Source organism: Dromaius novaehollandiae, chromosome 2, assembly GCF_036370855.1.
Source record: "Dromaius novaehollandiae isolate bDroNov1 chromosome 2, bDroNov1.hap1, whole genome shotgun sequence".
NCBI classification, from domain to species: Eukaryota; Metazoa; Chordata; class Aves; order Casuariiformes; family Dromaiidae; genus Dromaius; species Dromaius novaehollandiae.
Genome location: NC_088099.1, coordinates 162,042,367 through 162,054,155, shown reverse-complemented (window position 1 = coordinate 162,054,155; position 11,789 = coordinate 162,042,367). Strand labels below are relative to the sequence as shown.

At 38.1% G+C, this 11,789-nt stretch overlaps 1 protein-coding gene across 7 annotated transcripts in view; it reads left to right on the top strand.

The window, feature by feature from the left end:
* Positions 1 to 11,789, top strand: part of ZFAT (zinc finger and AT-hook domain containing) — a 145,545-nt gene that overhangs the window by 95,484 nt on the left and 38,272 nt on the right. For all 7 annotated transcript variants that reach the window (XM_064507896.1, XM_064507893.1, XM_064507894.1 and 4 more), the window contains one exon: positions 774 to 1,006. In XM_064507896.1, coding sequence (XP_064363966.1) covers positions 774 to 1,006 — 233 coding nt within the window. The remainder of the gene's footprint in view (positions 1 to 773; positions 1,007 to 11,789) is intronic.

Sequence of the window (11,789 nt, the reverse complement as noted above, 5' to 3'; positions counted from 1 at the left end):
ATACTGGCATGGTTTTGTGACTTATTTTGAGCCAGTTTCTGAGAGATGGAAAACTTCACTGTATAGTGTCAGATCAAAACTGTTCTGATTTTATTTTTTTTTAATTTAGAAAAAAAGAAAGAATACACCTTTTCCATTTGTTCTAACTGAAACTTTTTGTGCATGCATAACTTGAAGAGGAACAATTTTGGATTTATCTTCCAGTCTTCATTCTTGAAAAGAGACCAGAATCAAAGTTTGAAAAAAATGTTAATTTTTAAAACATCATAGCATTATATTTATATGTTAGATTAATTTCTATTCACTTTTTCTTTTTGGTGCTCTTATGTCAGAACAGCTTTTAGGAGGAAATGACAAGAAAGGAAGTGACAAAAAAAAAGATTTCTGGTAATCTCTTTTAGTGTACAGTTGCATTCATATGCTTTGTATAGGAGAACAGCTTTAAAGGACTTCTTTATTAGGAACAAATTTGTGATACATCCAGTATTAAAGGTGCTATCAGGCTGTTTCAGGACACATGACACAGTCTTTTTAGACAAAAAGTGTCTTTTTAGACAAAAGTGTTTTTTTGTTTTTTGTTTTCTTTTCCCCTAAACATATTTTCATTAGTGAAGGGTCTTTAGGACAAGTTTTCATTAAACACAAAAGGGACAGGACTCAAAGACTGTGATTTGCCCTAAAAGAAAACTGGATATGTATTGTAATTTTCATTGTGTCCGTTTTCAAACAGATCTTTAGAATTTACTTGTTTTCATTTCTGATTTTATTTTTAGGCAAGTTGTTTTGGTACCAAGTGCATTATGACATGCATGTTCGTACACACACTCGAGAACATTTGTATTACTGCTCCCAGTGCAATTATTCATCAATCACCAAAAACTGCCTTAAGCGTCATGTCATTCAGAAACACAGTAATATTTTGCTGAAATGTCCCACAGAACACTGTGACTACTCTACTCCAGACAAATACAAGCTCCAGGCACACCTTAAAGTTCACACTGAGCTGGTAAGTAATAAACAAAATAGTATATATATCTAAATTTAGTGTCATCACCATAATGTTTGGAGTCATACGGTAATATTTGGAGACATAGATGGTTTCTTTCAAATGCAGTTGGCTAGAATAATAATGCAGTTCATGCATATGGTCTTGGTTTTCTGAGATACTGCTGTGATTTGTGACAGTGTCGCTAAATGAATCACATTACCATAGCCATAGTCTAGGATGTGGTGCATCAAAATTGTGCATCTTTCAGTCAGCATTATGAGGCTTCTGTTTGAACTTTTCGTAATTGATAAGAACACAGTAAGTCTTTTTTGTGAGTGCTCTCTGCATACTTCTGTGCAGGATAACTCATAGGAGTTTCTGTTAGGGTACGTCTGCACTCATTTTTTTCCTTTAGTTTTCCCAATGTTTTCAAACTCTTTGGGTCTTGAGAGAATACAATGGGGCCTGGTACTATCGTTGCTTTACTTCCTTGGAGCTGAATTCCCTTCCTTCATAAAGAGATGATTGTGGTGAGATGAAAATTTGCTTGTCTCTTAATTAACTGAATAATTGAATGCCCATCTCAGTTGCTTCTCATGTCAAAACGAGATCTGGTCTACTTCTTCAACATGCTCTAACATGTTTTCTTTGTCACTGTGTAAGGGGCTATATCCTTGACTGGAAGCCCTCTTTCTGCAAGACACTGCTCTGTGCTACTGCTGAATAATCTTTAGATGAAATTGTTTCCTGCGTCAACCTGGCTTGCATTTATTCCAAAAGTATGTTTTTAAAATACATTGTGGTGTCTGGAATGAGAAATATTTCATAAGTGACTAAGGAGTTCTTTATTGTTGATGTCCTTAGCAGAGAAGAGTCCGATGCATGTTTTTAAAACTGAAATTTCTTATATGCTTGTCTTGTGTGATTAAGAAAAAGCGATTCTTCTCTTTACGTCAGTGTTGCCTAGCTTTTTGGTGTTTTTGTTGTTGTTTATTACTGTTTTGTTTTTGTTGTTGTTTATTATTTTGCATGGCTGGGCCAGGTAGGTTAAGCTTTCTCCAGAAGAGTGTACCATGGACTTTTTTCCTACCATTTAACAGCATCCTTTCTGCTTGCATGCCATAATTGACCTGGGTCATGCTAGACTTGTTGCGTTTACCCAGAAAGGCTTTAATGGGCATACACTCAAACAGCGCATGAACGCAGTTAAGTTCCTTCCAGTTCCAAAGTGACCTCTAGAAACAAGGATGGTTGGCAATAGCATGCTGGCCTGGGAATAGTGAATTTAGTCTGCTTCTGACTGTCTTCTTTCCAGAAGGCCCCCTGGAATGCTTAGGTGGAGATGAATGGCAGAGCTCAGAGGGTTGTGATCAGTGGCACAACGTCTAGTTGGAGACCAGTAACTAGTGGTGCACCCCAGAGGTCCGTACTGAGTCCAGTCCTGTTCAACTTACTCCTCAGTGACCTGGATGAAGGGACAGAGTGCACCCTCAGCAAGTTTGCTGACGATGCAAAACTGGGAGGAGTGGCTGAGACACCAGAGGGCTGTGCTGCCATTCAGAGGGACCTTGGCAGGCTGGAGATATGGGCAGAGGGGAACCTCAGGAAGTTCGACAAAGGCACATGCAGGGTCCTGCACCTAGGGAGGAATAACCCCATGCACCAGGACAGGCTGGGGGTTGATCTACTGGAAAGCAACTCTGTGGAGAGGGACCTGGGAGTCCTGGTGGACACCAAGTTAATCATGAGCCAGCAATATGCCCTTGTGGCCAAGAAAGCTAATGGTATCTTGGGGTGCATTAGGCAGAGCATTGCCAGCAGGTTGAGGGAGGTGATCCTTTTCCTCTACTCAGCCCTGGTGAGACTGCATCTGGAGTGCTGTGTCCAGTGCTGAGCTCCCCTGTATAAGAAAGATAGGGAGCTACTGGACCGAGTCCAGCGAAGGGCCCCAAAGATGATTTGGGACTGGAGCATCTCTCTTATGAAGAAAGGCTGAGAGAGCTGGGACTGTTCAGCCAAGAGAAGACTGACGGAGGATCTTATCAGTGCATTTAAATAGCTGCAGGGAGGCTGTAAGGAGGATGGGGCCAGACTCTTTTTAGTTGTGCCCAGCGATAGGATGAGAGGCAGTGGGCACAAACTGAAACATGGGAAGTTTTGTCTGAACATAAGGAAAAACTTTACTGCAAGGGTGACAGAGCACTGGAACAGGTTGCGCAGAGAGGTTGTGGGGTCTCCATCCTTGAGATATTCAGAAGCTATCTGGACACGGTGCTGGGCAACATGCTGTAGGTGACCCTGCTTGAGCAGGGGGGTTGAAGTAGATGATCTCCATAGATCCCTTCACCCTCCACTGTTCTGTGATTCTGTATTACTTCACATGATTTTGTCTGAGATGCATGTATTGAATAAAGCGCAGTTTAGGATTTCATGAAATGCTTGGTAAGCATGGTATTTGTAATTAAACTTTCTTGACTGATAATGCCAGAAAATTGGCATGAATTATGTCCTTGCAATTTTTATTTTTAATAGGTTACACAACAGTTGTGTCATTAAACTACCTCCAGAGGTATTCACCCTTCTTTTGAATCTATTTTTCACTTTTGTTCCAGCAAAGGAAAAAAGACTACCAGTTGTTTAATAGCACTCTTCTGTCCTTTAAAAGCAAGGAGATATCCATGCAGCCTTTCTTCATTCTTCACGCAACGTTATAGTGTCACTAGTGTTGTCTTGTGAATAAATTCTCTGCGCCCTCAGCATGTAGAACATATGACACACTCCTAATCACATGAGAAAGCAACCTGTGAACTCACCTGAAGTACTGTGATAAGTATTGATGTTACACTCCCTTTTACTAGTGAGGTGTGTTGTTTGAATTAAAGATCTGTATTAATTTTTTCCCCAGATGTGGACAGTTTCAGCGTTGACACTTTGAAGAGCCGTTAAACATACGGTGCCTAGTGTTTTCAGGTCTTTTTTCTTGAAGCTGAGAGTAGGCTCTTGGCCAATATTTCCTACAGTTAAAGTTACTTTAAAAGGATTTGGAACAGAACAGAACGCTTCACCTCCTACCCCTTTTTAAGTACTAGCTTTCTGTAACTGCAGGACAGCTTTTAAAGAAACAGCAGGTGACACAAAAAGGAAGTGTTGGCTCCCCACCCAATATCATGGACGTTTTAAATGAATCTGAATTTATTATGAAATGTACAGAAGGCTCACATAATAGAAATTTCTTTAGCTTGCTTTCAAATTTATTAAGTTTATGATGTACATTGTATTGCAAAAATCTGTTTAAATGATATCTGAGACAACTTTAAAACAAAGCCTACAATTGGGCATCTTATGTGCATGCATAAATACCTCTTTTTCAAGGGTGGTGAATGTCCAGTAGCTTCCACCAGGAGACCCATTTTCTTGATACTAATTAGAACTGAGAAAAGGCATTTTGTATTTAAAAACAATGTGACAGCAAAATCTTTCAGAATTAAGCTTGCTGATGCTTACTCTCAAACATAATTTGAGCATTTAAATGGATTGAAAAAATAATGTATTAGAATTTACTTAGCAACTAAACTTTGCAAGTTTTCATCTTGGCCTTTATGTCAAATGCTTGATATATTTACAGTACTTAACACATACCTTTAGTAAATAGGACACTCCTTCCAAAATACGGTATTTAACAAACTATGTATGCTTAAATAGGGAAAGCTATTTTAATGTTAATTTTAGTTTGAAAAATCAATATTTGGTAGAATTACTGCTTCCTCAGAGGTAGTATCAAGATCTGAGTTCAGTTCATTGAACAAATGCATGTTGCAGTCTTCTATGATGTTGTTGCTTTCTGCTTTTCAACTGGATCCTTGCCTTATTTGGTGTACAGGATGAGTGCTGCCCATTGAAAAGCAGCTTTCCATTGTTTTTAATACCCATCCCTCAGTGTATGGCCTCCCATCTTATTCTCTATGCACTATCCAAATTGTGCACTGAATTTGGGATTACTCATTTCCTAGGGGATGGTGGGGGGCAATGTGTATGTGCTGCCTATTGCCACCATGTTTGCTACACTTCTTCATAATACAGGATTTTTATTTTTGAAATCTGGGAGCTGAGGCTCAGTTTGATTTAAGACCAGATTTTTTTATGTCTTTTCTAATTCTCTGTGACTGACTTTTACTTCCAAGGCTTGTGTAGTGGCTTTTTTCAGGATTTTTGGCATTTGTGGAGCTCCATGGAAGTTCAGCCATGAAATATTTGTGAACTACTTCAATGTCATAATACCTAAGGAAAGGGGTGGACAGTTTATAGTGACTTTAGAAAAGTGAACCAAAGCAGAAGAATGATGATGCAAATCTGCAGATATTTTTAAGGACCAGATTCAAAAAAGGAGTTAAGTACCATAATTTATAGCGATGAATAAACTAGTGTTAACAAGTAGGGACCAGTGGTGAAACTAAACGATGCTGATGTTAGGTGCAATGGTCAGGTCAGCATGCTGAGCAGAGAAATGTCAAAGAGAGGTGTGTGTCTGAAATTCGTTTAAACCTGTATACATGATCTATATTCCAAGATAAGCACCTCTCTGAAACGAAGTTCAGATGCAGCACCGCCGCTTGCTTTCAGGCCCCTGTTCATGTGTTTATGAATGCAAATGATTCTTGCCTTTGGAAAGATGCTTAGAAATTTCACTATGCCACTGACCTTTCGTGTAACAGAGTAGTTAGAGTGTTTAATAGGAAGCAAGGTACTTGAGCTCTGATTGCTCACTTCCCCTGCCAGAAGAGTGTTTGTTATGAGCCTGTTGCTGGTCTTGCCGTGGTACCTTTTCCTCTGGAGCTAGGCCACCGTGCAAGAACGCAAGGTACTGGGAGGGAAAGAATTAACCAAAAAAGCCTGTGGTCCAGCAATTAGGGCACTCAGTTGGAAAATGGCTTTTGTTCTTGGTTAATGCTTCTGTAATAAATGTCAGCTAGCGACTCATTTTTACTGAGTGGTCATCTCAGGAAAAGTGCTTAAACAGTGCTGTGTGCAGGTGCTTATCATTCTGTACGCTGTGATTTCTGCCGCTTGACAGGCTTAATAAAACTGTCTCTAACCATTTATAAATTCTTCTGCAGCTTTCCTTCACAAGTGTGCCCCACCACTTCCTGGGTAAATCAGATCAGTGTAACAAAATTGTGTATCAGTAGCACTGTGTGACATCAGCTTAATTCAGGGATCTTTTTTGAAAATCATGATGTGAGCACCAGGATGACTATGGTGAACAGTTCCGGCTTTCTCGCACCTCAGAAATGCAACTCAGGAGCCTGATTCTGTTCCCATTAGTGTTAGTATTAACATTTCTGTTGATTTTTATTAGCTGCAGTAGCAGGCTCTGGCTCCGTATTTCTCTGCGTAATTACTAATCATCTTGTACACAATCAAATTATTATTAATAGCGTTATGGGAACTTTTGCTAGAAATACTCTTAGACAAGGGCAGGTGTGAAAGAGTTTAGTTTAGCTTAGTCCTTAATACAAGAGGGGCTGTAACTGTATGTCTCACCACAGCTTCCTTTTAGAGAAGACCTAGAGCTGTAATTGCAGGAAGTCTGTTTGATATGTTGCAATGCATTGACAGATGCTTGGAAATTTTTGCTACTTGCAGGCCTACGGCAAGTTTTATCTCTTGTTATTGGTTGTAATTATTCTTTGATAAGGAGGAAAACACATTGTGTCAGCTCTGGAAATAAGAAGAATACAAAATGTTACGATCTCAGACTGTCAAAATACAGTGATTGAAATACAAGAGAGAAAACAGTGGGAAGGGAACTAAGTAAGAAGAAAGTAGTTTTGCTGGAATGTTTTAAGTACCAAGTTACTTTTTGTAGTATTTTGACTTGGTCCCTTGTAAAAATTACTGTCATGCCAGCTTAGACATTTTCTATAATTTATCTCTTTCTTTGATCATTAATTTCTGTATGATGTTCTGTTTTTCCTTCCGTTTTGTTTAGCTTTTTTATTCTTTGTTTTGGTGCTTTGACATATATGTAAGTTATTGCTTGTATAAAAATAGAGATGTGTTACCAAATTTCATGTAAAAGCTTCTGTAAAATCTTGTTTTATATATGTGCGTAAAATATGTGAGGGTGTGTGTATACACATATATACATATGTGTGTGTGTGTATGAAAGCATATTGGAAAATTTATAACAGACAAATATTGAAATATGGGAAGGAAATGATGCCACATGTCTCTTTTCCTAGTTCATTTTCTTTAAAGTTACCTTCACTGGTGCAATGTGTCTGAGCATCAGGAAAATATTCTGTTGACCTTCATTTCGCAAAGGCTATTTAAGTATCAGGAATATTAGTGGAACAAAGAAAATCTGTAAACCAGTATAGTCCATTTGGCCTGACTACTCCACCAGCAACCCAGTTGGGAGACCCAGAGCGGGCCAGAAACATTCACACCTGGCAATGAACACCAATATTTAGTAGAGCTTTGTTTTATTTTCTGCTCGTGAAATACTATCACTACTACTAAAAGGAGCAGAATATATTGTTTACATAATATTTGTCTAATTTGGGCCAGAATAATTTTTGTTACGGCCAGGGATTGTTGCAAGTCTTAATTTATACTATTAATGAAATTGGTAACAAAGCAGTTCAAGAGTTCACACAGTCCATTTTGAAATTAGTGGCAGAATTTCCATATAGATCATGAATTTATAGTGATACATATAGTGATCATGAATATATAATGATATAGTGATATATATACATATATCATAATCATATACTTTCCTGCATATACTTATAGGTATTTGTATCGCCAGAGTGCCTCTTTATCGATGAGTGCAGTATAATAGCCTGCTAACATTTTTGATGTTTTGTAGGGTACATCATGTTTGGTCCTGTTTGATTCATTAAATTAACTTCATAGTGATCTGTTGTTTTGAGAGAGATGTATCCGGAGGCTTCTCATTTTTCTTTTCATGACTGTGTACTGGTACGCCTACTTATTGAATTATCTTGAAACAGGTGCCTCAGAGAAACAAAATTTGCTACAATATAATGCAGGTATTGCAATACAGTTGGTGCTTTCTTAGCACAATTTTAATTCACTTATCTAAAGAGAAAGGCATTGTGATTCCCATTTAAATGGTCTTGCTTTGTAATGAAGCATAGCATAAGGAAACAGAAATTCTGTGATAAATAGACTACTCACTGCAGAGGGTTTAAGAACATTTATGAACCTAATTCCATCCTTGCGTATGGAATGTAAACTGTTCTTTCAGTCACAAGACTAACTTTTTTTTAGAATTATTTTATCTTTAAGCTTCTTTTATTTTCCCGAGTTGGCTAATAAGGGGATTAAGCAATTTTCAGGAAGTGTGGGTGTGACTGAAATTGAAGTAGCTGGTTGGATTATGCAGCTGCTCTCTAACAAAGGTAGATCTGTCTCATGATACTTTGCTTCTGTTTGTGTCCTTCAAAAAAACACCCTCAAAGGCATTTAAAAGTCAGGCACGTGGGCACTCTGGTAAGGCACAGGATAAATAGGATAAATTACTTACACTGTTACCAGAGGAAAAGCTGGATGCTGAGAGCATGATGGAGGTATTATTAAAGTGTCAGTCTAAGTCTTTCAAAGTGTCTCTGCCACTGTCTAGGACAAGGGCACTCAGAAGAGCCAGAGCTATGGTGGGGGAGACTCTTTTTGGGACTCTGTGCTGTGACCTTGTAGTGCTCTGAAATACTTAATTTGCAACAGAGGAATTCTTAAAGACTGGTTTTGAGAGCAATGGGGTTACTCTGAAGGACTAGCACCGTAGCAAGCTTCCAGGGCAGTGGCAGAAATATTCTTAGGCATTTGAAACTAATAATATAAGCTCCAAAAGTCTGTGACACTGACCTGGACAAGCAACTGCAAGAGGCTCGGCCTCAGCTGGATGCACTCAGTAGGAGAACAGAGGTTGACAGATGGGCTTTGAAGGTGCTCTGTGCTCAGAAGTGCAATCTGTTTGCTACTACAAAGAATACCCCTTTTGAAGATCATGTACCATAGATCTTGGTAGAGATAACTTTCTAACTGCTGGAAGAAAGCTCTTTGGATTATTTTCGTTTTTAAAAAAATCTTACCTTAGACGTGGAAAAATGTGATTTTGGTGACTGTACGGTCATGTTAGTTCTACAGCTCTCGATGCATTTACTGATAATCTTGAATTTTCTCTCAGGCATTGGCCTCACCTTCCCAAAAAGCAATAGCAAGAATTTAAAGTTGTCATGAATCTTATTTTACTTAAAGCAGTGTTTGTGAAGTGGATTTTTTTCATATTTAACTTTATGAAATAGCAAGGTGTATTTGTCTTACTGTTCCAGGCACTTTGAGAAATACAGTGTATGAAGAGAAAAGACTAGCAACATCCAGGTGTAAATTAAAATTGTACTGTATTTTGCATATAGTATAATTTTTCAAACCACTTGTGTAGTCCTATTTGAGGAATAGTCTAAGATCTGCCAACAGATTTCACAAGGCCCCTAAACAGCCCGTAAATGATAACTATATTTATACTGTTCTTATTCTCTTCAAACTACAAATGTGCTACTTGAATCCAACATTTAAAAAGGTGCAAACATTACTGTCAAATTTTATTAGATGTAATCTACTGATTATTATTCAGAAGTTCAAAACCATCACTATCAGATTTAGAGATAATGGGTTATATCTTTTGAGAGACCCAAATTCCCCAAATTGGTAGCTCTTTTTTGAGTGTTTTGTCACCCTTCTTGAAGATCTCTTGCTCAACACCAGCTGGTATTCTTTATTATTCCTTCTTCACCTGAGATTATCAGGGCTCAAAATGGTGACTGTGTCATCTTGACCTTAGCAAGATACTCTAGTTACTCTACTGAAGAAGTTAATCCTCTAGAAGCCGCCATTCCCCAGTCCCTGGTGTAGTTGCTGTCATTGCAGCAAATGACTTTCTCACAGCTCAGGCAGAATTCTTGTCATGCCGTTGCCATATGAACTGCACAAGAGCTTCATATCACATATGTCATTTCCTACTGTCATGAAGTTTAAATTGACTGTTACTTCAACCCATGAGTTCCAGAGCTACTTCTGTTTTTCCAGTATTCAAAATTCTTGTAGTCCTGGTTTCAAGCACTTAGCAGAGACATTTAGACTTACCTACCAGAGCATTTTTTTCATAAAATTTGGTATAGTAGCTAGATCAGTGGATCTCCATGCTTAACTGGAGCACAACGTGTGATCCCAACAGAACTCCTGTTGTTGGACGCTAGCTAGGCTGCCCTTAGGAATCTGGTGTTAGCTCATGTGCTCCTAAAGCTCTGCTGGTCTGAGCAGACTCTCTTTGCTTCATGATTCCCAGCTGCAGGTTATGAAGCTGTTACCCATACACAGCAAGAGAACTGTGCAACCCAGGTGTTGTAGGTCTCCCAGCTCAAACACTTCTTACTTCAAAATTTCACCTTGCAGGCGCTTCAGTGTATGGATTTCTGTCTTGGAGATACATGATACTGAATGCAAATACCTTTATGGTATTCAAATAGCTGATGTTCCAAAACCTGTTTCCCATGATAATTGTATAATTTTTCTTTTCTGTTAAGACATATGTCCATTTATAGTCATTCAACTACCACATATAATCTCCTTGTCCCATTTCCGTGCTACTCAGAGTTGCTCTTTGGTCTCAGGTCAGAGACTGGTAGAGAATCCAGCATCTTTAATGTCCTATTACCTCCCAATTTCTCTTTCATAACTCAGATGTCAGTCTCTTTTTGATACAATAATCTTCCTTCTGTGCTCTTGACAGTTTTCTCTCTTCCTAAAATAATGAGTGAAATACCTGTTTTGTAGCTTCAGCTTGCCTTTTTACAGTCATCTCCTGGTGGTTTGGTTGATACATATCTCCCACCAGGTATGTACCTGGTTATCTACCTCATTCAAAACTAGCTTGGTTTTCTTTGCTATGTCCGTTGTTTTGATTATCCACTCAGTGCAGAGGTGATTAGATGATCCACTCATTATTTGTTTAGACATCTAGTCTGTTGCATCAGCATGTGCTTCTGGAAGGAGAAACCCTTTTAAGTTAGATAATAAGCAGCAAATAATATTTTAAATTGGGCAATTTTCCAGTAAATGGAGAGCTGTCCTACATTTTTTTACGTGGAGTTAGGTACGTCTGTAACAACACTAAAATCACAATAGCAATTACACTAAAATTGCATGTAGAAAGAAAGTGCATCAAAGATCTCTAGTTTAACTTGTCTGGTGGTGTTAAATCTTGCTTTAATATCCGTGACACTGCTATAAGCTGGAGAAGTCTGAAAGTTGTAAAATCAAAATAGTGGAACAGTACTGCTAATATGTAAAATGCTGAATATTTATCAAACATTTTAAAAATATAGACACTGATTTTGTACTGATATCTATCATTACTAATTCTTCTGTTCCATTTCAGACCATTAAGTTGTATTATAAATACACCTACTGGTAGATGTCTTCAGAATAGTGAGATCTGACCTTATATTTTAGGAGGGTGGATTTATGAAGTGAACTACTATCAGATAACTTAAGTTACTTGACTTAGTCTTTCAACTCTTGATTCTCTGAAGAGTCAGGTAGAAGATAATGCTTACATTTGTTGTGCATTTTGTCATGTGTGCTGTAATTTGGAGCTCTACATTAATCAGGATTAATGAAGTGTTTAGAGTACTTTCATATTGGTCGTTGGTTTATTTCTTTATAAATGTCTTAATTTTTTGCTTAAAAACAGAACCTTCAATTATAACTGTGT